The sequence below is a fragment of the Hemicordylus capensis genome, chromosome 15, assembly GCF_027244095.1.
Source record: "Hemicordylus capensis ecotype Gifberg chromosome 15, rHemCap1.1.pri, whole genome shotgun sequence".
Taxonomy (NCBI): domain Eukaryota; kingdom Metazoa; phylum Chordata; class Lepidosauria; order Squamata; family Cordylidae; genus Hemicordylus; species Hemicordylus capensis.
The window spans coordinates 14,855,752-14,881,808 of record NC_069671.1 but is presented as its reverse complement, the minus strand read 5'-3'; the positions used below and the strand labels follow the sequence as shown (position 1 = coordinate 14,881,808).

General features: G+C 45.6%; 1 protein-coding gene across 6 annotated transcripts in view; it reads left to right on the top strand.

Moving 5' to 3' along the window:
- The first annotated feature begins 5 nt into the window (after positions 1 to 5).
- The window catches only part of NAA25 (N-alpha-acetyltransferase 25, NatB auxiliary subunit), a 30,297-nt gene continuing 4,245 nt past the window's right edge, over positions 6 to 26,057 (top strand). Inside the window, exons 1-20 of one of the 6 annotated variants that reach the window (XM_053279440.1) lie at positions 988 to 1,878; positions 2,442 to 2,493; positions 5,504 to 5,589; positions 7,010 to 7,148; positions 7,547 to 7,665; positions 11,448 to 11,522; positions 12,504 to 12,611; positions 14,126 to 14,204; positions 15,212 to 15,323; positions 15,565 to 15,654; positions 16,404 to 16,573; positions 17,177 to 17,289; positions 19,233 to 19,440; positions 20,769 to 20,858; positions 22,035 to 22,215; positions 23,039 to 23,138; positions 23,684 to 23,835; positions 24,867 to 24,992; positions 25,077 to 25,320; positions 25,502 to 25,625. In XM_053279440.1, coding sequence (XP_053135415.1) covers positions 1,870 to 1,878; positions 2,442 to 2,493; positions 5,504 to 5,589; positions 7,010 to 7,148; positions 7,547 to 7,665; positions 11,448 to 11,522; positions 12,504 to 12,611; positions 14,126 to 14,204; positions 15,212 to 15,323; positions 15,565 to 15,654; positions 16,404 to 16,573; positions 17,177 to 17,289; positions 19,233 to 19,440; positions 20,769 to 20,858; positions 22,035 to 22,215; positions 23,039 to 23,138; positions 23,684 to 23,835; positions 24,867 to 24,992; positions 25,077 to 25,320; positions 25,502 to 25,625 — 2,377 coding nt within the window. In that variant the 5' untranslated portion in view covers positions 988 to 1,869. Of the gene's footprint in view, positions 163 to 402; positions 959 to 987; positions 1,879 to 2,396; positions 2,494 to 4,032; positions 4,102 to 5,503; positions 5,590 to 7,009; positions 7,149 to 7,546; positions 7,666 to 11,447; positions 11,523 to 12,503; positions 12,612 to 14,125; positions 14,205 to 15,211; positions 15,324 to 15,564; positions 15,655 to 16,403; positions 16,574 to 17,176; positions 17,290 to 19,232; positions 19,441 to 20,768; positions 20,859 to 22,034; positions 22,216 to 23,038; positions 23,139 to 23,683; positions 23,836 to 24,866; positions 24,993 to 25,076; positions 25,321 to 25,501; positions 25,626 to 26,057 lie in introns of those variants that run through there. The other 5 variants (XM_053279444.1, XM_053279442.1, XR_008312458.1 and 2 more) reach the window with 5 other exon arrangements.

Here is a 26,057-nt window from a genome sequence, read left to right as displayed (position 1 = left end):
CAGCCCCCTTCCCCCCCCCCTCGGCTTGGCCCGCCCAGGCAGGGCCGGCTGGCTGTGGCGGCGGCGGCGGCGGCTGCGCGCTGCGGTTCTGCGCTCTCATCATGGCGGCGGCGCGGGGCCATGTGCAGGACCCCAACGACCGGCGCCTCCGGCCCATTTACGGTACCGACCGCTCGCGGGCCCCCCCCCGCTTCCCCGTGTGGGTGAGGAGCGGGGAGAGCTCCCCCGCCGCGCTCCCGCCTCCCCCCCAGGCTGCGCGCGCCCGCCGCCGCCGCCTCCCCCCTCAGCGCGCGCGCCCTCTCCTTCCTTGCTGCCCACCCCCGCTGCGCCCCCTCCTCCCTCAGGCCCTTCCCGCCTTTTTCCCTGCTCTCCCTCCACCCCCCAGCTCTATTTTACCTCAGGATTGGGGGGGGAGAGAGAGAGAAAAGGGGGTGGGGATAGGTCAGCAGCAGAGACCCCCCCCTTCCCGTCCCAAAAGGGGATAGATCAGGCAGAGCTCCCCCCCCCCTCCGCCCCACATGCACACTGCAAATCTATTCTAATTCTGGTTCTGGGGGGTGGGTGTGTGTGTCTTGTTGGTGATTTCTTTGCTTTCTTTTTTCTTTTTGGAGGGGCTGAATGGGAGTTAATAGAGAGAATGCTGAGTCTTCGCTGTGGCTGAGGATTGTGTGTTTTATTTATTTTATTTATTTTGCATTTATATACCGCCTTTCGTTAAAAAGATAACCCCTTTCGTTAAAAAGATAATGTTTTACACACACACACCCCTCCCAAGTCCTGAAAGGAGTGGAAGTGGGGTGTCTGTGGGGAGAATTTGGGTGGGGGGAACCCCGCCTGTGAGGAGCTGACATTGGTTTAGGACATGCCCATGGAGATCTGGGGTGCCCCTTCAATAGGCTTAGGGAGTAATTGAGGGGGGGCTCTGAAGTTTCTTCATATGTCTCCCCAGGAAAAGATGGTGGGTTTATGAATCCTATAGATTTCTTATGTGCTCCTAGTTTGGATTGGAGTGGGTGGGTACTAGGACCCTCAAGTCCTTAAGGAATACCTCCATGGGGGGGGCGGCAGGGGTGTGGGCCAGGAAAAACCCCTTCCCCAATCCTGAACTGTGAAATGCCTTGAGTTGAGTTGGGGGGGCAATATTATGGGATTCCTCGTATATATTGCCTTCCCCAGGAGAAGGTGATGGGGTAAAGGACCCTGTTGTTTTCTCCACGTATTCCTTAGTCAGGGCTGGGGGGCAGGTTGGTGCTCCCCCCCATCCCTTCGTCCTCAGGCCCAATGGCGGCTGGGGACAATGTGACAACATCTGGGGATGAAGTTTCGAAACCCCAGTCTTGGGGAAACCCCTATGAAGAGTGAGGGGGGCAATCTAGCCTTTCCATATGATTTTCTGGGGGGTTGAGACAGGCATCCTAGTTCCTTTCCCCAAAACTTCCAGGCTGCAGTCTGGTGCACACTTTCCTGGGGGTGATCCCCGCTGAGCACAGTGGGATTAACTCCTGAATAGACATGCATTGATTACATATGAAACCCCTTCCCCACAGATCCGTGGGTTGGGTTGGAGCACTGCTCCTATGAGTCTTATCCTGCAGTTGGTGCTCTGTGTGTGGGCGAATCCCACAATGTTGTGATTTGTATAGGGTTGAAGTGGAGGGCAGGTGTCTATCGATTCCCATAATGTGATTAATAATGTGTTGCGGGCTCTTTGTATGTTTCTCTTTTGTTATGAGACGCTCTGGGGGTCTAGGGGATTTGTGTCATATCCTTGCTGTAGAACTCCTGAAGTGGAGATGGGGAAAGTGCAGGGAACACCTACTTCAGTTTCCTAACTGCAGATTTCCTGGACCAAAGTGATGTGATTTGTGTATGAAACCGGTATGTCTGGGTGCATGAACTTTGCATCTTCCTCAAACCTAGGGGGTGGGATACGTACTGTATAAAAAGTTTTGTGTGTGGTAAGGATCATGCGGCAGTGAATTTTTCAGAGGTGTTTGTCAGGTTTGAGTAGGGTAGGCAGACGATTGTGAGCTAAAGAAAAAGTGCCAACAATGGGACTTCTTTGCAAAAGTATTTGGGATTGCTCCCTCAGTCTCCTTGGCCCCTCAGTATTGCTTTTGATGCAGCTGTAGGAGGCAGAGATAGTTGCTTTGACCCTGGTGGGTGTCCCTTTACAGTCCATGAGAAGATTGAGGGGCAAGGAAGGTTGAGAGTCCACAAGACTAATCTCTTCTTCGGGAGTGGCTCCACAACATTTTTAAACACTGTCCACATACGTCCTGTATACCACTTTCCTGCCAGTGCTATGTCCGGAACTGGCTTCTAGATCCAGGTTTCTATTTTGTAGGTTCGTTATACATGTATTCCTTTTGAATACATTCCTTTTGTTGCCTCAGATTTTCAGCACAGTTGTGTGAAACCTCTGCATTGCCTCTCTTCAGATTTTGGCATCTCCCAATAATGAAGGCAGAAATGTTTTGGGAATCTGTTTTGGTAGGTAGTTAAAATTTATTTGTTTGCTCCTTTCCTTGGACAGTAAGAAACGTACTTAGTCAACTGGTTGGGCACCCTCCTGCCATAAGGAAACTGCTTGATAGCACTCCAAAATCTGCTGAATGTGGTTCTTTTTCTGCCTTTCTTAAAAAGCACATTTGCTGGGAACAGGATGCTTTAGTATATAACTTTTGCAAGTACAAGCAAATGAAGATAAAATACAGTACTCTGAAAGGTTTTTAAATGTTTAGCATTGAAGAAAGTTCAGCCCAAGGCAGACAAGCTTCTTAACTTACAAATACTGTATTAAATGCTAGTCAGCGACTTAAGATTTTGGACAGAACTGGTATCTTCTGATTTAGATTTTGTGGTTTAAATGCCATTCTAGAGGCAAATGTTCAGGCCATTTTTACTTCATTTCAGCAGAAGGGTGTGTGTACTGTTGTTGCAAGATTGCATTTGAAGAGATGGCTGCTTTGGAATAGATAAATTCTTCAAACTTTCAATCTGTACAGTCTTGTTTTAGGGCTGTGGAGTGAAGTTCCATTTTCCACAGTCAAGAGGAGTGTGTGTGCATGAGTTATGTCTGTTTATAGGATATGTTTTTGTGTTGAAGGGATGAACACTACAATCGTCAAGGGCTGTTAAGTTTGAAAACTAGGAGAAAAGGCTATTTAACTTCTTAAAATGAGTTGTTTTTAGTGTCTTGATCTTTCCCGATCAGTTACTGGAAATACTCTTTAAAACAAATGTATTTGCATGGATAAAATTGGTGTTTCTCCCCAATTACCTTCAAAACAATCAGAATTGAAGAGGGCCTTGTAGGCTTGATGCAGGAAATCCAGACCTAGAGCATCCCCAATAGATGACTGTTGCATGCGCAGATGGGGTCTTGGGTAGGCCCTGTGGCCAGGAAACCAGTGTAGAAATTTAAGGAAGGGTGTGAAATGGCCAGAGCAGAGATTTTTGCAGCAAAATGCTGGATGGGGTGAGACTGAAGTGAATAATAGGTTAGTGTCAGATCGGGATTGAAGAGACCCAAGTTCAGATCCCCATTCAGTGATGAAATTCACTTGGTGACTCTAGGCCAGTCACTTCTCTCTCAGCCTAACCTATCTCACAGGGTTGTTGTGAAGATAAACATAACCATGTATACTGCTCTGTGCTCCTTGGAAGAAGAGTGGGATATAAATGTAAAAACAAATAAAATAATGAAGTGTATATGATAACTTGCTCTCACAGTTGTCCTCCACCTTTGTCGGACTTGTGAACATCGGAGAAAAGCCACAGGTTTTCTCTGGGGAAAATTGCATTTGCCTCTTCAGCAAATGCAATGTTTGAGCAAGCCCTTACTTTATCACTTTTCAGCAACATTTGCTTATTATTTGATGACTGTCGAAAGAGTCCTTCCCACTTTTGTTTGTCTTTAATCTTGTTATATGTTGTACAGAAGCTTAATTATGCTGACTTATCTCCCCACATCTCCACCCTTAGAATGATGCTTAATACTCTGTGCTTAAAAATTTGTTCTCCTGGTAGGTAACAAAAAATTCTGCTCGGATACAGGAAGTTGGCAGAATGTTAGATTCTGGAGAAGGTTGCTTTATGGTGTGTGATCTTTATTCTGTTTTAATTTTGTGTCCCTTGTGGTTTGCTACGTTTCCAACCTCTCCATAATATTTCCTTATTGAAAATCTATTGCTGTCTCCTCACGGGGTGGTCTTCACACTGTGGTGTACCACAGGAATTTCCCTGATACAAAGGCCTCCTTGTGCCGCACTTCTTAGCAGAAGGCAAGGGGGTACAGGGGGGTGCTCCAGTCCTCTTGTGGGCCCTCCAGGGTGGTCTTTTCCTGTCCAGTGCTCATTGGCGTGTCACATTTGTGTACCTGAGTACTTGTGGAGAACAAATGTCATCTGGATCCTTTGCTGCTTTTAAAATGGAAGAGAGATCTGGGCCACACTCCTACTTCTGTTGAATTGTTAGCCAAACTTCTTCCACCAATTGCTTGCTTGAGAGTCCTTGATTAACATCTGGTGTCACTCCTCTTTGCTAGAGTTCGGTCACTATTGAAACTCCCATACTGAAGGCTATTATAGCCAGGGGTGAAGAAACATTGGCTCAGTTTATCATTCAGACAAATATCAAGCTATGTTGGTACATTGCTCACAAGGCATCATTTTTCACTTGTTACAGACTAATAGACTAGTGAATTTCTGCAGTGCTGATTATAGTACTCAGCTTCTGCATATAACCAGAAAATTGGCAGGGCATGGGTACCCCCTCTACCTTGATCTTGCCACTTTGTCTCTAGGCAAGTCTCTCTTTCTACCTCAGTTTCTCACCTGTAATGTGGTAGTAATAATACTCTACTTTTTGAGGGTTGATGTGACAATGAACCAAACAAAGATGGAAAATCACTTCTGCTGTATACACAATAAATCACAACAGTACAAGACTTCCTGTGTGTGTATCCTTTTCAAAAGCATCCAGTGCTCTTTATAAGAATCAGAAAGTCAAACTGAACTTGAACTCAGTACTGACTCAAAGAGGCTTTTTCAGTGAATTGAGCCAACCCACTAAATGCACAAAGTACTCACCAGTTCCAAACAAGTGGTTCAGGCACTCTGCTTGTAATTTTATGATCCCTGTTTTATTGTCTTATTCTTTTGTGTTTGTTTTTTAAAAAAACCTGTTGTGTGTGTGTGTGTGTTTTTAAAACCTTTTATCTTTAATTCAGCAAGTTAATTTGATGTGTAAAAAGCCACATTGGAATTGATCCAAAAGCAGTGTGTTGTGTAAGGGAGCAGGACAATATCTTCCCTATTTCCCCCCCTTCACAACATTTATAATCTTGTACGTTTCTATTGTGTTCCATTTTAGCTGTTTCTTTCCTCCCGTCCAGCCCCTGCAACAAAACTAAATGCAACCTCCTAACAAGATTGGGGAATAGACTCCCACCATTTCAAACTGCAATAGTAACCACTGTGGGGTTTCTTTTTCACCTTAGATTATCTTGATAATGGCAATAATAAAATGGCAATCCAGCAGGCGGACAAACTGCTGAAAAAACACAAAGATCTCCACTGTGCTAAGGTGAGTTCAATGCTTGTTTGAAGTTGCTAAATTGTCTGAGTCTCGAATGTTCAATAAGTAAAGGCCAGACTCTGTTCTTAATGTTATTATTATTACTACTACTATAAATACTTATACAGAAAATACAGACATGTAAACACTTTTGCAACATTTTAAAGACGGTCTTTTCTCCCTCATAGTTGCTACTTCTGCTTTGTTTCATATTTAAGTAAATTTGGTAACTGTTTGGGTAATCCCTTGAGTTCTAGCCTAAAAGTCAAGAAGATCCATTCAATCTCTTTAATACATCTATAATGGCTTGTTAGCTACATTAGCCTGTGAGCGGAGGCTAATCTGCTCTGGGCTTGTGCAGAGCATCTGCACAGAGTGTGTTACATCAGGCATAGGGGGTATGGTTGGATAGCGGGGCTGTGGTGGCGGCCTCACTAACGCCACTGGTATGGTGTCTGTTGGCCACCTCTAACCTCAGAGGCAAGATGCCTCTGAATACCAGTTGCAGAGGAGCAATGGCGGGAGAGACCTCGGCTTGCCCTCAGCTCTTGCCTGTGAGCTTCTTGGAGGCATCTGGTGGGCCACTGTGTGAAACAGGATGCTGGACTAGATGGGCCTCCTTGGGCCTGATCCAGCTGGGCTGTTCTTTTGTTCAGAGTTGTTTGCCATAGTCAGAGGGTTTTACACATTTGATTGAGGTACCTCACCTGCTACATCACCTGGGGCTATTTAGTTTAGAAAAAAGATGACTGCGGGGAGACATGATAGAGGTCTATAAAATCATGCATGCTGTGGAGAAAGTGTAGAGAGAGAAATTCTTCTCCCTCTCACATAACACTAGAACCAGGGGTCACCCCCTGAAATTGATTTCCGGGAAATTTAGGACCAGCAAACGGAGGTACTTTTTCACACAACACATAAGCAACTTGTGGAATTTTCTGCCATGAGATGTGTTGACAGCCCACAACCTGGATGGCTTGAAGAGGGGTTTGGATAACTTCATGGAGGAGAAGTCTATCATCGTCTACTAGTCGGAGGGCTATCGGCCACCTCCAGCATCAAAGGCAGGATGCCTCTGAGTAGCAGTTGCAGGGGAGTAAGCAGGAGGGAGGGCATGCCCTCAACTCCTGCCTGTAGGCTTCCAGCGGCATCTGGTGGGCCACTGTGTGAAACAGGATGCTGGACTAGATGGGCCTTCTTGGGCCTGACGCAGCAGGGCTGTTCTTATGTTCTTACCTAGGTGTCTGATGAATTAGATTGAGTGGAGAGGTTAGGTGTGTGCTAACTCGTGCCAACTGTTTCCGTCCTCAGTCATCCTAACTCCCATTAGCTGGGCGACTAGATTTTTCTCTACAGTACTTTAAGTGAAGCTTCCTTTTCACAGCAGTTGAGAAACCCCTTAAAAGCTGCTCCTCTGATCCATATGCAGGTTTTGAAAGCAATTGGCTTGCAGAGAACTGGGAAACAAGATGAAGCATTTACTTTGGCCCAAGAGGTAGCAGCTCTCGAACCCACAGATGACAATTCTTTGCAAGCTCTGACTATCCTTTACCGGGAGATGCATCGGCGTAAGTTTCCCCGTTAATCCTCTTCCTTTGTAGTTTAGACAGGGCCATAGCTTTAAGTATTTAAGTATTCTTGGGGCTGTCAGGGAGGGGTTATTTGCTAATTAGTTCAAAGCATGCCCTTGACAGTTTAGCCATAACACATCTGATTCAAAAGCAGATGTGTGATATCCTTCTCATACATAATGGGTGGGACAGATTAGCTAATGTGCTAGAGATATCTCTGTTGTGGAGTGCTTGATTTTAGGTTGTAGAGTTTGATGGATGGAGAGAAGCAGGAGTTTAGCCTTGCTTTGGCTAAAATGGGGTTGATAGTCAAGGTGCCAAATGTCAGTTTTCTGTAGGGTGGAGAGAGGCTATATATGATTATCTGTTCATTAAAATGTCACCTTCTGGTTTAGCGGAGCTGGTCACGAAACTCTATGAGGCAGCTGTGAAGAAAGTCCCCAACAGTGAAGAATATCACTCTCATCTCTTCATGGCCTATGCAAGGGTGGGGGAATACAAGAAGATGCAACAGGTACTAACCCAGATCTAGAGTATAAGTCAGAGCTAGTTAATTTTGGGAATAAAAGCACCCACCAGTGAGGCAATTCAGTCTAAAACTCTCTTATAATTCCATTATGCATATATGCACACAGTCTAACAATGAATTGTTGATCATGTTGGTGATTTTTATTTCTTAGTATTTTGTAAAACTTGATCTCCTGCTCAGTTTAAGATATTTGTGAATTGAGATGTTTTAAGTTTGTTTATATTTTAAAAGCCTGTGAATCTTTGTGATCAATTTCCTGCTACCATAGGTCCATCAGAAACTTTGAGAGACCCATGCTAGCTGGAAATACTTAAAACCTGTGACTAGCATCCCTTAAAAACATGGACTTCTTTACATTAACTCAGAGGTATAATCATTTTATAATATCAAGCCCTGGGGTACATAAGTCTTAAAAGTCTGATCTACAAAGCCTGATTTGGCATCAGTGTGCTAGCACTTTGCAGTGTGAGTGAGAAATATCTCCGTTAATTATCACTACCTTGCTGTGTCTTAAATGTGTATGTAAGAATGTACCCTGTTTGGTTTTTCTCTTTTGCATTTCAGAGGGCAGTGGGTTTTGGTAGCGGGCAAGCTGTTTTTCAGGGAAACTTGTCCACCATTACTAACCTCTTGTAACTAAAGATTTCTTCTCTCAAGTCCCCCAAAATAAGTTTGACAGACTCTAGTTTGTGAAAATGAACTTAGTGAACCTACGTAAATATTTTGAGTTAAGCTTCCTGTTGTGGTTAACAGCATCTAGCATGTGCACCTCAAATTTCACATTGTATAGGAAAACTAGAAGGCAAACAAAATTAATTAATGGGTGGTCAATTGGAGACAATTCATCTTCTGTGGCTTTTAATAAGTGTTGACGCTAGAGTTTGGCCTTTAAAGTATCCTGGAATTTATTTTCCTAATACGAACCGTAATTAGAAATTACCAGCAATTAATATAAGGTGATGGTGTTGTATTGACCTACTGGCAATTCCAAAAGGCCCTTGCTACTTGTGTAGATAAGTTCTTAACCTTTAATTGGTATCAGAACATTGAGGGGCGTATTGATGTTGATGATTTGATTAACTCACTTCCTCTGGCTGGTTTAAAAAAAAGGGCCTTTCCCCCTGTGCTGGAGCTCATCAGTATTGGGATTAGGCACTGAGCATGCTTGAGACAGGCCAAAAATGAATTATGCTAGTTCCTCCCGCTGGAGGGCGCCTATCCCCAGTTCTGGTTCTGTCTGCTTGAGGCTTAGACTATTTTCTTTCTTTTTTCAAGGATTCCATACATTTTTCCCCTTTATTAATTCAGCTGATTTGGCTTGTTTTGCTTTTTTATCATTCTTCCTTTGAACGCGGTGCAGTTTTTTCAGCATTTAGATTCTGTTATGGAGCTTGACCACGCTGAGGAGCTTCAATGGGGATCCCTGTCCGAAGGCCCCCAACTCCCTACTGTGACCGACCTGATTGCAACAGTCCCCCTGCAGACCATTTCCACTTCTCCCGCTGGCTTACTAGCCATTCTCACTCTGGTGGTGGCTCCTTCGGAAGGTGCTACTTCTCCGCCTCGCAAAGCTACTAAAAAGACTAAACATGGCAAGGAGCATAGTGAGGGCAAATAAAAGAAACGAAAGAAGCCCTCATCATCCGTGTGTCTCAGCGACCACTTACTGATCAAGGCAATATGTAAGTGGAACAAACTGCGATCTAGGGACCTGGCAGAATGGGCTAAGAAGGGGAAGGACGGCCATCACCCAGTGGGTGATCCATTGGCATCCAAGATGTAGTGTCAGCCAACAACCTGAATGGATTTAAGAGGGGTTTGGATAACTTCATGGAGGAGAGGTCTATCAACTGCTACTAGTCGGAGAGCTTTAGGCCACCTCCAGCCTCAAAGGCAGGATGCCTCTGAGTACCAGTTGTAGGGGTGTAACAGCAGGAGAGAGGTCATGCTTTCAACTCCTGCCTGTAAGTTGGGGCTTGGGCCTGATCCAACAGGGCTGTTCTTATTTCTACCACCCATATTGTGGTTGTTGCAGAGGAGGAACCAGCTGGCCGGAGCAGTCCCCTCTCACGCCACCCAGACCAACTGGCTGACTCCATGCCACCAGAAAAGACTCCCTAGCCTCTACCACTAGGCGCAGACAATTCCGCTTAATTTATGGAGCCTCTCTCTGGCAATGCAGACCTCCAGACCAGTTGTACCTTCGGGGACACCTACAGATAATACTGTTCCCCCTCCTTTCCCACCGGACGTTACTGGGTGGCTTAGGGAGTTTTTTGTCAGGGAATGTCTCCCGCTTATCCCTCAGCCACAGTTGCCGCTCCCTGACCCGCCTTTATTGCAACTCCCACCAGCCGTACCAGCTGCTGTCTATGTTCTGTCAGTGATTGCAGAACTCCTCAGTGGTGTCAACAATCACCAAGCGGATTGGCTCAGCCAACAGGTAGTGGATCCATCAGAGTGGACACTTTACCCAGAGATATTCCTTCAGGTCACCGAATGCCTCAGTGCTCTTCTAGTGGATCTGTTCACATCCCCTCTCAATGCACAAGTCCCACATTTCTTCTCCAGGTTCCTGACTCCCCTGGCGGAATCCACAGATGCTCTGACCTCCCCTTGGCCCCAGAGATTGCTCTATGCCTTCCTGCCAACATCCATTCTTCCAAAAGTCATCAAGAAGCTACGCTGAGAACAGGCAGACCTCATCCTGGTGGCCCCCCACTGGCCCAGACACCCGTGGTTCGCAGATCTCGTCAACTTCTCTGTTCAGCCTCCCTGGCGCCTTCCACATCGCCAGGATCTCCTGTCTCAGGGACCCATCCTATAAACCCAGATCCAGGCTGGCTCTGACTGTACACCTGGAGGTTGAGCTCACGAAATTAAAACTGAAGGGCTGTTCCCAGCAAGTACAGAACACTATCCTAACCTCTCGTCCCTCAGCATATTTACTAAGCTACTTGGGCAGCTTTCTTCAGATGGTCCCATAAACATAATCTGAACCCGTTATTAGCGGGCATCGCAGAAGTTTTGGCTTTTCTACAAGCTGGCCTAGACCTACAACTGAAACCTAACACCTTGAAACAACAGGCATTCGCCCTGGCTTCCGTACTGAACATCCAGTACAGAACTGGGGATAGGTGCCCTCCAGCAGGAAGAACTAGCGTAATTCATTTCCAGCCTGTCTCGAGCATGCTCCGTGCCTAATCCCACTACTGATGAGCTCCGGCTACTGGGGGGGTGGCGGGGGGGGACCCATCACAGGTAAGACCAATGTTCCTTTCCAGAATTGGCACGAACTGCAAAGATTAAAAAGCAGCACAGCGTATTCCACAGACAGGTTGCTTGGGTGCTGATGGGACCTGAAAGCCTCTTAATTGAGGGAAGCAGGGCTGAGATCTTCCCTATAAACTTCCTTCTTCTGAAATGAAGAAGACAAATATGCTAACAGAAGGCCCCAGTACAATTTGATTGGTGCTTCCCATTTCCAGTTGAATGCAGCCGTTTGGATAGCAATCAGTCCCAGACAACAAGGACTTGCCCCATAGAGATGAGGCGGTAGAGGCTGTCACCTGAAGTGGGGGCGGAGTGTGTATGTGATGTTTCAAAACATCAGTAAATCGGAGGCGCTTCCCTCAGGCCATCTATTTGCACACAACATCGTTCACAACATCTCTTTTTGGGGGTTGTGGATAGATATAATGAAGCTGCAGCAGTTTAGAATGTAAACAAAATTTGGATTGTTTGTTTACACCTCTCCTATTTTTCAGGCTGGAATGGCACTTTATAAGATCGTCCCCAAAAACCCTTACTATTTTTGGTCTGTCATGAGCTTAATTATGCAGGTGAGTACAGCGTCTTGAGGGAGATGACGACTCTTTTGAAATGATCATCCCCGTAGAATATATAAATATAGCAGAAAATGCCTGATAGATTTAGCAAACAGACTGACTGTGTGCTACCAGTGAAGAATATAACATAGAGCTTGTTTACACAATAGGGATTTAGAGGGTGGCATGTGATGAAGTGAAGACTTCATTGCAGGACGGCATGGAGTTCAGTGATCCATAGAGTGACCGAGAGTTGGACACAACTGAATGGATAGAGAGAGAGAAGTGAAGACTTCTGTCTCTGTGAACAAGGAATTCCAGGGTCTCATTCAGACACCTCTGATTACTCTCTTGGGTTATTGACTGTGACCCCCACCCCAAGACTGCAATTATATAAGATATTTCATCAACTTGAGAAAAGAAGGAACAAGAACTTATGGTTTCTCTTTCTGTCTCAGTTCAACTTCTAACCGTTCTCTTGGATATGTGAGTCCTTGGGTTATTACCCAAGATAAGGACTGTAAACCCAGCACTCTGGCAGGAAACCTGAATCGTTTTAGAAACCATTGGCAGACCTGGTTTACATTTCAGCAGAGCTGACCCCTTCAGGAAGGCTTGCTGCCGGAGTTCCTAAATTTCTAGTTTATTTTAACCAACTTAACCAATTTGTTGTGTTCACAAACCATACCTGCTATTGGAGAGGGCTATTCTAAAATATCTCCACCACTGTTTCCTTATAAGTTGGGGGTGGATTACATAGTTTCATCTTCTGGAAGTGTAAGAGGGGAAATGCAAATCCTTTGAGTCACTCATTCACCACAAAATTCACAATTTCTTAACTTTCTTTTATGTGCTTTGCATGCAGAGAGTCCCAGATTCTATCCCCGTTAAAGGATTTCGGGAACAGGATTTGAAAAGAGCCTTTGCCATTCAGAGTGGACAATAATGAGCTTGATTTGATTGGCCAATGGTGTCCCTAATGTTCTTCTCTTCCAGTCAATATCTGCCCAGGACAAAAATCTCTCGAAAACCATGTTTTTACCCCTGGCTGAAAGGATGGTAGAAAAAATGGTGAAGGAAGATAAAATTGAAGCCGAAGCCGAAGTAAGCTTTGAAAATGTTCTTAAATTCATTATTGGCCATAATAAACAGATGCAGATTATGCTGTTTCTGGTGTATACCGCTAGATTCTGAATAGCTGTTTTTATCTGTCATTCTGGTTCTCTAACCAGACACAAACAGCAACTTAAAGAGGAGAAAAGAGTTTGAAGGTGTGAGTTAGAGAAGGCACATTGCTGAGACACTGAGCCCTTGGGACAGGCATGTAGGAACAATGGAGCAAGGGGTGATGAACTTCCTTAGGCCGGGGAACCGGGCTTGGCGGGGGGGAGTGCTCCAAGGTGCCCTCTTGACCTCTAGGCTGCCCCTTGCCACCCTGCTCCATTGCCTGCATTTCTCCCCCTCCCCTGCATTGCTGCTGCAGCACTTCTCCCCCCCCCCGCCCGCTGCACTGCTGCCTCGTCATCTCCAGATGCCAGGTGCAGAGGTGTCCAGTGGGAAACAAAGCACAGTGCCCCCCTCATCTTCTCCAGGCCTCAAAGTGCTTGCTTCATCCTTCGCATGCTGAAGAGGACGAGAAGGCCGCCGTGCTTTCCTTCCCAGCATGCCCCACCGTGCCTGGCCTCCAGCAGTGGCAGGAGGAAGGAACAAGGCATCAGCAATGCTGTGGCAAGTGGGAGTAATGCTGCTGCTGGGGGAAGGAGGGAGAAATGCTCACAGGAGGTGGTGGTAGAAATGTGGCAGTGGTGGCCTGTCCCTGGACTGCTGCTGAGCTTACTACGCCCCTGCCTTGCCAGCTAAGAAAAGGCTATGCCCAAGACCTCCATCCTGCCCCCAGAACTCACTCTGCGGCCCTTTGGTGACATCTGTGGCTCGGTTTGCCAGGATGACCTGGTTTTCCTCATGGGAGTACTACTTGGAGAGCCGCCTCCCACATCTGCCTGCCTGGGAGCTGAAGGCATCATTGGGGCTGCCCCCTAGGTACCCCTGCCTTCTGAACTGTGGTGCAGCCTCACCTGTGGATTGCTTTCTGGGGCGGGAGCAGATTAAACTGGCACCCTGCTAACTTGGCAAAGAGGCACCTTTTAATGTGGTGATTCTCTTTTATTTAGCAGAAGGAGAGTAACTGGCCCTGTCCACCCCCAGCACAGTACCTCCAGTGACTGTTGCTGGTGTCTTATCTTATGTTTCTTTTAGATTGTGAGCCCTTTGCGGACAGGGTTCTATCTTATTTATTTGTTATTTCTCTGTGTAAACCTCCCTGAGCCATTTTTTGGAAGGGCAGTATAGAAATCAAATGAATCAATCCAATGGTAGTGGCATGAAAAATAAGTTTGTTGGTTTTTCCCATGGTTTTCAGTGTCTGTTGAATCTGTTCTTATTCTGCTGGATTTTTTTGTTTAGATTTGATGTTTGATTCTTGGGTTTATTCATTGCAAGCCATCCTGAGAGCATTTATGTGCTGAAGGGTGGGATGCTCTGAGGCAGATGGGTCCAAGATGGTTCAAGTGTTGCTCAGTTGGGCCTATTTCTTCTACTGTATCCTTCTGCTTCTATAGGTTGAGCTATACTACATGATTCTAGAACGCCTGGAGAAATATCAGGAAGCACTGGATGTTGTAAGAGGAAAATTAGGAGGTAACTTTTGATCTTCCCAGCGGCTTCTGGCTAGCTGTTGATGGAAACAGGATATTGGACTTGAGGGACCTTTTCCCCACGGTAGATACACATCAGTGATTAAAAAAATATTAAAGTGTATATATATTTTTTAAGAATAAATTTGTTTAGAGAGAAAAAACAGTTATACAAAGTATCCCTTAAAAATAGCATGTCTTAATATCCTTATTTGTATTACTTGTTTTTATTATTGTGGAAGTTTTTAAATATTTAAACTCTCAACCAAACAGTGCGGAAACTGACCTGCCATATTATGGTGGGAAAGTGCTCTGCCTAGTAACTACTAGCCCTTGTTCCTGGAAGTTCTTGGCACTTAAGTTTTCAAGTGAGTGATCTGGTTTAGCAAACAGAACCAGACACAAAGTTCCATAATCGCTCACCGTGGCAAGGGTCCCTGCCCCCTCTGGCAAGATTGACAAAAGGATTCCCCCCCCTCTCCAGCTTGGAACTGGGGAAAGGATCCTCCCTGCGAAGTGATAGTGCATTTTGAAACGGGCTTACTTTTTCAGCCATTTGTGCCCTAAAATTTGCAAGAGCAAATTTTAGGAAGTATGGTAAATCCATGTAAACCCTGTCTGTGACTTCTGAAGATATGACACTTGGGTGCATGTATAGCTTAGCCTCAAGTCCTGTTTTTAATCCTAGGTTATTGAATGGTTTTCCTCTAGCAAGAAACATGCAGAGAGCAGTCCTTTATTCATAATCTTTTCCTGCGTCCCTCCTCCTGGCCTGCACCCCAAAAGAAAAACAAAAAACAAAAGGAACAGATGACAAATGTGGCGAGGGTGGGAACTTCCTGCTCTGCATTAAGTGTCGTGGCTGCTACACCTTATACAAGATGAAATGTTAGGGAAGAAAGTTAAATTAGTGAAAAAAGATTTACATACTGTTGCCAAATAGCTCCAAATCTTGACTGTGGTGGAATGAATGGGGTTTATGATATGAATTTGTGATTTTGTTCGATTTAGAGAAGCTGACCAGTGAGCTCCAGAGTAGAGAGAACAAGTGCATGGAGATGTACAAGAAGCTGGACAGGTGGCCGGAATGCAACGCTCTGTCAAGGAAACTTCTGCTAAAAAAGTGAGTGGGAGTTCTGGTTGCTCATCTGCCCCTAAGAAAGTGTTGGAGCAAAAGGCCACAGCTCCTCCTAAGAACTGGGGCAATCTTCATCCCTCTCACAAGCACAACCCTAGAGAATTTCAAGACATTTTGGTGCAAAAAAGGGAAATTCCTCTATCCCTACCTAACGTGAAAGAAGTTGTTCTTATACAGTGCTGAATTCTAATTCTTGCTACTCTTTTTTCCTTCTTCTCGGTTTTAGCCCAGATGATTGGCAGTTCTATGTGATCTACTTTGATTCCATTTTCCAGCTGATCGACACAGCGTGGACGCCTTCTGCTGAAGGAGAGCAGTGAGTGCCTACTTGTCTGTCCGGGAATTTGAGGATTTGGGGTGGGGGAGCCTGCACATGTCAAGAAGAGGTAGAGAAACATTGCTGTATACTTGGCTGTACCTTGCTCCCTAACGCGGCACCAGCCACGTGTCCTCACCTGGATCTTGTGATATCTTGCAGAGATGTAGAGAGAGAAACATATGGGTCCTTCCTCATATGACGCTCTAGAACCGGGCTGCTCAACTTTGGCCGTCCTGCAGATGTTGGCCTACAACTCCCATAATCCCTGGCTTTGGGCCACTGTGGCTAGGGATTATGAGAGTTGTAGGCCAAAAATAGCAGAGATGTCGAAGTTGAGCAGTGCTGCTTTAGGCTTAAAAAACCACCAAAAAGTATTCCTCTCCACAACATTGGGCACCTCAACGGTTTCGTAGACCCTAGTCACGCTGATCCAACACGATAGACACATCTTAGCCGAAGTCTTTCCCAACCCTACCTGGGGTGCTGCCAGGGAGTGAGTTTGGGGCCTCCTGCGTGCAGAGCAGATGCTCTTCCACTGAGCTACAGCCCCATCCCCTAAGTGTGTGTGTGTGTGGGGGGATATCTTACAATGTTCATGTGTAGTCACCCATCCAAATGCAAACCCAGGAAGACCCTGTTTAGCAAAATGGAAATTCATGCAAGGAGACCAGCTCTCCTTCTGACTGCCTTGACCACAGCCACAGTAAATGGAAATGCTGGAACTCAGCACTCCTTCTTGTGCACAGTTCTCTAGAAGGCGAAGTGCATCACCGCGTCGAGCAGGCCGTGACTTTCGTGGAGCAAAGGATAGCAAAAGAATCCATCAGTGCCCGCCCACTCCGGGGACCGTACCTAGCCCAGCTGGAGTTGATCAGGCGCTTGCGGCACAGAGACTGCAGCGAGGAGCACAAGCTGGGTGAGTGCCACTAATAGGATGCCAAATTGAGCCTCGTGGGAGAAGGCGCAAAAGTGGAGCGAGTGCTTCATCCGGGGGCTGCAGCAGCTGATGTAAACTGTGTACAAGAATTGCAGAAATCCACCCGTGCTTTGGGGAGATGATTGCTTGTCTTCTATTTTAATCTCTGGCATTAAGAAACAGCTCTGGGATGGTAAATATTTGGACTTCCTAGCTAACACAGTGGAGCCTTGTGAATTGATGCAGTACAAGGAATACTCAAACCAGTTTTTGATTTCATACCAACAGGCACACAACACAAACAGTGGTTCTTAAAACTTGTCCCCCCTTTCTGCAAATGAAATAAATTCCTCCTAAATGATCTTTTGGCAAGTTCTTTTTAAATTCCCAAGGAAGAATCCAAAGGTCTCCATCATTGCTGCTCCTTTTTCTGTTTGTAGTAAAATAAAGAGGTTAACATTGGGGTAATGGAAATTAAATTAGCAGAAGGATAGACTTCCATACCCTTTCTCTTTTTAATAAATGTGTGCAGGACTGTCATCTATTCTCGCCCTTTTATGATAAAATGGTACTTTGAATCACTGGTTTTATTTCACTTGATAGGTGATCCAGAAGAACTGATGTTCCAGTATTTCAAAAGGTTTGGGGATAAACCCTGCTGCTTTACTGATCTCAAGGTGTTTGTAGACCTCCTCCCATCAACCCAGCATACAAAGGTACTTTCAGAGGGCCAGTGACTCCATCGCCTGCTGCTCTTTTTTCAGTAGAGCATGGTTACCCTGGTTGCCAACGACTGAAAGCTTTAAAATATAGAATGCATTATATCGTTTATTAAAATACACCTTGAGATTATGAAAACTATTGCATGTCACAGGACTCTTCTGTCAGATGATGTGTTCCGTGAAACTTGAAAGACTGCATACTCCTGCACAAATGGCCCAGCAAAATGTATAAATCTACCTAGTTGCATCTGTACCTTCTTTTTTTTTCTGTTTTCATCATCACTGAGCCTCCTGTGTGGTGTGGTGTGGTGACTGTTCAGACGGAAAACTGAAGCAGATGATGGTGGTCTCATCAGCCTCCGTTTTTGAGAAGTGGACCCTGTCCTGTTTTGAACATTGGTTGCAAGGGGGAGTTTCTGTTTTGTCAGGACTAGCTTTGCTGGGTTATTTCAGCAGCTGGGGATTCTCGTCCTCCGCCCCATTGTTCTCCTAAGCCCTCTGGGGCTAGGGGGTTAGATGCAAAAGAACCCCGCCGGTAAACAAAATTGCTGAGAACCATGGTGCAGGCACTGTTGACATCAGGGTTTCTTTGTTTGGATATTTTCCTCCTCTTGCTGGCTCTCCCCAAAAGTCACTGGGCAGTTCAGCATAATCCAGCAGATGCTATTTCTAAGCAGGTTTTAAACATCACTCTATTAAAACCATTTTTGCTTTCTTGCTCCTCCCTAAGCAAACGTTGGGAGCTATGTAGCTGCCTTATATTGAGGTCAGTGGTATATTGAGGTCAGCCCAGTAAAATTATTGTTAGTGGCCCTCTTGGCTTATAGGTGGAGGTTCTCCAAGCCCTGCTTTCTGAAATCCCAAACCTGAAACCTAACCTGCTTATGGTCCCTCAATTGTAGGTCTAAATGTAAAACAAAATATCACTGGAACTCATAGAATATATTCCAAAGTTTAATGCTGACTTTCAAAGACACTAATTTTTCAGATAAATTTCAAATATTTAAGGTGCTGTGTGATAGTTAAGGTAACCACTTACGTGTGAGATCTGTTATCCAGTGCAGAGTCCAGTGTCTTCCAGCTTTTTAAAAAGCAGGGTTTTAGGTCTTACGATTCTAGGAAGAATCTTGAACAGGTGTCTCAGCGGAGAAAAGGTAGGATTTGTGATAGAAGGGGAGAGAAGGGCGTCAGCACTCTGTTCAGTTCCTCAACTCACTACGTCTCACCTGTCCCTAGTTCCTTTTTTGTTTAAATGTAAGGTTCTAGTCCTCATTGCTGAGGGAAAGTGTGGCCCCCCCCAGCCCTACATTCTTCCCTCTCAGTGCTAGCTTCTTTAATTTCCTCAACTTTTTGTAGCTCAGTTGGAGCTGCCACACCCATAATTATCCTGTCAACCAAAGGGTTTTTTTCCTTCATTTGAATTGAAAATATTTGTTCCCAGGCTTCCAGAGGTGTTTAAATTTTAGCTTATGGAAAGTCTCACCAGCATTTTATGGGACTCTGCCCTCAGTCCTCCCCAGTTCTTCTGTTCCTGTAGATCTGTTGCTCTTCCCTTTGCCTCATGAGCCTGTTCTTCCTCACCACCACCCCTGGTCCCTGCCAGGTTAAGCAAATCTAGAGTTGGTAACAAATTCCAGTTGGGGAATTTAAGTGCTTCTCATGCGAATGTTTTGAACCTTCCGCTGCAGAATGTGAAATAATCTAGCAATAGCAATAGCACTTACATTTATATACCGCTCTATAGCCGGAGCTCTCTAAGCGGTTTACAATGATTTAGCATATTGCCCCCAACATTTCTGGGTACTCATTTTACCGACCTCGGAAGGATGGAAGGCTGAGTCAACCTTGAGTCTACTCTGACATGTGCTTCTGGTGCCAAGGAGGTATTGCAGATCTCATATTTCTGGCCTCCCCTTCTCTCCCCACCCCCTCTCCAGTTCATCAACCAGTTGCTGGGGGTCATCCCTCTGTCCGCACCCACCGAAGGCAAACTCACGCTACCAGCTAACATCAAAGCATTGCAGCAACACTTGTGCGTCATGCAGCTGACCAGGCTGCTGGGGCTGTACCACACAATGGACAAAACACAGAAGCTGGACGCCATCCGGGACCTGATGCTGCGGTATCGTCATGGGCTGGACTTTGGTGAGAAGGGCTCGAGCCGAAGTGTCGGGTTATTCCACTACCTTTGGGGAAATGTGGCTGGTTCTGCTCTCTGCCTATCCACATACCATGCAGGGTTCCCTCGAACAGGGATTCCCAGAGGTTGTTGACTACAACTCTCATGGTCCCCAGCCAAAGGCCATTACAGCTGGGAATGCTGGGAGTTGTAATGAACAACCTCTGGGAATCCCTGTTCGAGGGAACACTGATGCCATAGCTTCTGTTTTCCTTGAGCTCCCCATGGTATCTCACCCTTTCTTTAAGAAGCGGTCTGAGGTTCCTGCTTGGCTCTGGAGGCTGTATTACAACAGACACTTTCAGGCCACTGTCTCAGCTCAGTGGAATTCATTTTGCTGGTTTCGAAGCAGTTTCTGGACTAAGGTCTTTACAGAATTGTCTGCTCCCATGTGACCCTGCCTACCAGTCAAGGTCTTGGTGGCAGTGTCCAGGCTGTTACATGAGAAGCTGCCTTCTGTTGAGTCAGACACTTGTCCCACCTAGCTCAGTGCTGTCTACACAGACTGGCGTCTTCCAGGGTTTCCAATGGATATTTCCCAGCCCTGCGTGGAGATGCCAGGGATTGAACCTGAGACCTTCTGCATGCAAAGCACATGCTCGTCCACTGAGCTATGTTAGAAGAACAGCCCTGCTGGATCAGGCCCAAGGAAGCCCATCTAGTCCAGCATCCTGCTTCACACAGTGGCCCACCAGATGCCTCTGGAAAGCCCACTGGCAAGAGCTAAGGGCATGCCCTCTCTCCTACTGGTACTCCCCTGCAACAGTTATTTAGAGGCGTCTTGCCTCTGAGGCTGGAGGTGGCCTATAGACTAATAGCCATTGATAGACCTGTCCTCCATGAATTTTTCTAAGCCCTTCTGAAAGCCATTTAGGCTGCTGGCTGTCCCTATATCTTGTGGAAGAGAATTCCGTAGGTTGATTATGTGTTGTGCAAAAAAGTACTTCCTTTTGTCAGTGCCAAGAAATTTAGGACTGACAAAAGATTCCTTCCCCTGTGAACTCCCTCCCTCAGGACACTTGTCTGTACCCTTCTTTGCTTAGTAAACACAGTTCTTTTTAGGCATGCCTTCAGGATTTATTCATTGGTAAATTTTATATCCCATTTTTCAGTTTCTTCCAAAATTGGAGACTCTTAGAAATTTCTCAGCTCAGATTTCACAGCACTAAACAATTGTATATCCTGGTATAGGGCGTCTACCTGAAAAGACTATGAGTTGAAGTTAATCTTTAAATGTGAGTCATAAGCTTTTGAACTATTGTTTTCCTCATGGCATGCTCTTGTTTTTCCATAGGAAAATCCTGTTTAAAAACAGAGTTGCAGTTTTCAGACTACTACTGCCTGCTCGCTGCTCACCTGCTTCTCGACATATGGCTAGAGGCAGGTACGTCCTTATAAACACTGCTGCATGTGTTTGACTAGGGATCTCAGCCTGCTGGTGCGAAATCCTTTATTTGCAACCATATGGGCTAGAAACCTGTATTGATACTCATTTTGTCTGGCCTATGCCAACAGACTGAACCTAGTCGGTCGTCTTCTCCGTTTCTGATTTTATTGGCTGAATTAATGGCATGAAGAATCTTTGTGCCTCAGAAGTGGTGTGTTTGGAGATACCATATATGATGAGCTGCAAAAATGTGTTATGCCAGTTACTGGAAAATGATGTCAAACTCTTAAATTTCTGAATGGGAAATCAAATGTTCTCCCTACTTGTCACCCTCCAGTCGTCTACTGTCAGGCAAACAAGTAGAATGGGAATTCACAGGTGAGTAAATTTCCCAATATGACTGTGCAGTGATGTCCAAATTATATACTGTACCAGTAAAAGAAGGAAAATTGCAACATTTTTTGTCCAGAATTGGTTCACACATGTTGAATATTGGAAAAGCAAAGCAGATTCATCCTCTTGTACACCTTTTTAATTTACTGTAATCGCACAATAGCTGATGTAAGAATTAATTCACAGATGACGGTGTCGGATATAATTTTATTTTTTAAAACATTTCAGTTGTGTTCAAAATGTTTTGTGTGTGCTGGAGATACATCCATACAGAACTGTTAAAGGTTGTTTCCCCCCCCCCCCCTTTTTAAACAATCTTTAAAAGTGCCCTAAAAATACTTCTTTGTTTTTAGCCTGAACTTCAGTGACTTCTAAGAGGTTTTGAATGTTGTGGTTTTTAATTCTTCTAATGGGTGGTTTTATTTTTATCCGTGTGAATCACCTAGAGCCATTTGGGTTAGGTAGTATACAAATGTAATAAATAAATAGGGCCCATTCTGGCACTACCTGATTGCTGAGTGGTTGCTTCTGATAGTGCCTCAGTAACTTTTTGCAACTGGGTAGATTGCAGGGGGGGACCAGATGTTGTGGTAGCAGGCAAGACTAGCGTGAGAAGTAACCACCCCATCCTGCCCACTTCTGTGATCTCCCCCAGTTCAGGGGGAAGCAACCAGCGCTGAGAGGCTAGCAAAAGGGAGACTTCCTAAACCCATCTGGGTTTGGCCTCTGTGGGGTGCCCTGTTCTGAGAGCAGGCTTTGAGTGTGGCGTTCTTCCCCCAGGTGAAGAGCTGGCTGCTTGGCAGTGCTTGACGTTACTAGAAGAAGGGCTGATGCACAGTCCCTCGAATGCTCAGTTCAAATTGCTGCTTATCCGAATCTACTGCATGCTCGGGGCATTTGAACCGGTTGTGGAGCTCTATTCCAGCCTCGACGCAAAACACATACAACACGACACCATCGGGTGGGTAGTGTATCCTTGGAATGATTTCTTCGCTCTGGCCACGGTCCAAGAGCCTTGCCTGCCTTCCAGAGATTACGATCACACATTCAAAGTTTTGCTTATCGATCACAGGCCTGTAATAAACTAGTTTCAAGCCCGTCAGGCTCCTTTTTAGAGGTGGTCTCTTTGATAACTGTTTACCTCCGCTTCTTCATCGGTGGAGGACGGAATCCTGTACCACCCACACTCTCCATGGGCAGAGGCATGCAAATTTGCTTAAACTCATCTCTCCCATCTGAAGGAGCCCCTCCTTCTCTGCAGAGACTGGATGTTATCCAGAGTTCCTGCTCTCTCTGTCTGAACTATTTTTCTTGCTTTGTCTGTCTGAACTATTTTTCTTTGGTGTTTTGGGTAGTAAGAACAGTCCACTTCTTGGGGGTGGGGGTTTAAGATTACGTAACCTTTCTCCATGATACTGGAAATCTTATTGCTAGAAATAAGACTGTACACAAGAACAGGGTGTGATAAAACGTGGGGTGCACGTTGGATGTGTTAAAGGATCTGTTAAAGGGGTGTCTGTCTTCCAAATGGGAGCATTGTGCTTGAATAATTCTAATCCTAGGAAGCAGCTAGTTGTAAGGAAGAATTATTTGGGGGAAGGGATAGAAGAGCTAGTGGTTGTGGGAAAGATCTGAAGCTGTGCTGAGCAAAGTCCCTGTTCAAAAATGAGAATGTCTTTTGCGCTCCCTGTTCTTACGGGAAATGTGGGGCAGAATCCCTGACGCTCAGTGAAGCTGGTGGTGAGAGGGACCACACTGACTTGGTTGCCCTTTTTGCATTGCAGCTACTTGCTGACGCGCTACGCTGCAGCCCTCGGTCACTATGCCGCTGCGTCACAATCCTGCAACTTTGCACTCAGGTTTTTCCACTCCAACCAGAAAGATGTAAGTAGCAGTTAAGACGCCCAAAGCCTCTGTCCCTTTTATCAGAGCACAGATGTGATCCTTCTGGAGCTTCCACTGCACACGCGCCATTGAAACAGAACCAATCTTTTCCTTTTGTGGATTGCATCTTACTTGGACTGTAAAAGTGAGGACAGAGCCTGTGTGACTAGGCTAGTAATCCCAAGTTGTGCACTGCAAAAGAAAGCAAGTGTGCCACTCATGTGAGCCCAAGGTACCCTTCCATGGTGGAGTTTGCCCACTGTATCTCTGCAAAGCTCCCTTCCCTGGCCTTGCTTCCTTGCAGCCGCCTTCTCCCTGCAAAGGCTCGTTCTGCTGTGTCTCTACCCTGAAAACACCCACTGTTGGAGGCTGCAGCCTCTTGCAGTTCTGCGTGGGCCGCGGAACACCCAGAAGAGTTATTCATGCAGAGAGACTGGGATAGGCTCCTCTGTGGACTGGTGGCAATTGCTCTGCCTTTTTGTTCTTTAGAAATAACCTTTCATTGCATTTAGTTAATGCAGAGACCACTGCTTGTTTCTTCCTAGACCTCAGAATACATTATTCAAGCCTACAAATATGGTGCATTTGAGAAGATCCCAGAATTCATTGCTTTCAGGAACAGGCTAAACTCCTCGCTTCACTTTGCACAAGTCCGCACAGAACGGATGTTGCTGGACCTCTTACTTGAAGCAAATATGTGAGTATAAAGGGTTTGTCTAATGCTGGAAATGCGTGTCCCAAGTTAGCCCTGGCAGGCCAGTCGCTGATGGAGCTGAGAGAGGTGCTGGATAGCAGCGCTGCCGCTGCCACTGAAAGCTACCTCCGGAAAAGCATGGAGGGCAATTTGATAGTGCTCCAAAGTTCCCTGAATGAGGCAGAATGAACCACCCAACTTACAACACAAGATCTAGGGAACCCGCTTGGTTGTATAGTCTGCAGTTCTACAATTGTGCCACACAAGCATGGAGTCTGGTATTTGGTACAGAAAACACTATTCAGAAAATGCCTGCTTTCCTGTTTGGTGGGAAAACGCAACATTTCTAGACCTTGTGGTTGCAAACTTTTTTTAAAGTGGCCTTAAACTAAATGAACCAGAGGTGTAGCAAGGTTGGAGTACACCTTGGAACAAATGGCGAAGATGGGCCCCTGCACCCCTCTTGCCGCCACCTTTGGTGGGCCTCTTCTCCCCTGGGAGCCCAGGGACATTTGACTCTCCAACCCCCTATTCAATTATAGCTATGCCCTCAATGTGAGCTGTACTTGTTGCTACCTCAAAAATAAAGAGGGCTCGGCAGGATATCCATTGCTTGCGAGTGTTCTGTATTGTTCCCTGCTCATCCCTGTGACCGCCAAGACAAAGGTTATGCAAATATGCTTGTTTCTATCATTTATTCGAGCTGCAGAATGCAGCTTTTCAGAGCACAGAATATAGATTGTTTTCACATAGAGTTTACCACTGTAGTAGTGGTTGGCTCAAGAATACTCTAGGGTCTTGGCTGGATTCTAACCAAGTCCGACCCAAATCTGCTTGTTAACTTCTGTCCCAGATCACCACGCCCCATGGGTGTCCTTTCTTCTACAGCATATTCTTCTAAACAGCGCTTTCAGTGTTGAAAGTTGTCTCTTGGCCTGTTAAATAATTAAGTCTATATGACTGGGATAAGTGTCATCTGAAGTTCTTTCTAAAGCACTTGATTAAGTACTTCTGTTTTGCTTCCCATGAACTAGAACGATGAGTTTGGAAGAAAGCATAAAGTCCATGAGCCTAAGTCCAGAAGAGGTTGACATTCCCTGGGATGACCTCCGGGATAACCGAGACCTCACTGTCTTGTTTAATTGGGACCCAAAGGACAGGTAGGTAGACATCCCCAGTGTCAGGGTGGTTTCTGGCCATGCCCAGCAGCTGGCTCCACTCACAGGGAAGCCTCTCTTCCTCAGGGGCATTTCTGAAGAGCACAGAAAACTCTCCTTGGAGGAAGAGACCATCTGGTTGCAGATTCGATCTTTGACGTTAAGGCTGATAAGTGGACTACCAGCTCTTGGCCACAATGCTCAGCCAAAGAACTCGGAAAAGACTGCCGAGAACGGTGTTTCCTCCAAGATTGACACAATACGGGCTCTATTGCAGCAGCTGGATGCCTCAGTGAATTCTGGGAGGCGGTTTCTTGAGCAGAAGATCCAGGTATGGCTGTGGGGAGGCGTTCCCGAAGAATTCGCTTGTGATTGAACCAGTAGACACTCAGCGGAGATTCTTCACCAGTCAGAAATCTGCTTAGTTTATGCAGGAAACTACACTGTTGTTGTTGTTTTGTAAATGAGAGAGATGCAATATTTAATTTCCCTGCTTTTTGCATTGTACCTAGTATCCAGTCCTTGGCCCCCCTCCTTCTCGAATGGCTGGTTTCTTCAACAGTGGGAGCTGCCAGTGCCAGACCAGCTTGTTTTATCTTGTTAGTGAAATTTATGAACTAGATACCAATGGCTTGGGTAAGTTCTTCATGTTCTGGAAACTAGGAACCCAATTGGGTTGAGGTGGGTGGGAGGGGGTATAGCTTGTGGTTCCAGATGAATTTGAGAACTTTGGCCTCTAACAAGCTTTTGTGATGTCATAGAATACAACAACAAATATTTATATACCGCTTTTCAGCAAAAGTTTCCAACGCGGTTTACATAAAGAAATAATACATAAATAAAGCTGGATCCTGCCCCCATAAGGCTCAGGCTCTGTGTTGTCACAGAATATCCACACATAATTTGTAGCTGGGGGAAACAGCCCCAGAGGAGATCATTCAGATTTAGAAAACCTAATAAAATTCAATTTGCCATCAGGTTGATGAGCCTTTTTATCATTTTCTGTGATATTTTTGGCTCATGTATGTAGTCCTGGGGAATACACTCTCTTTACAATTAAATTGCAAG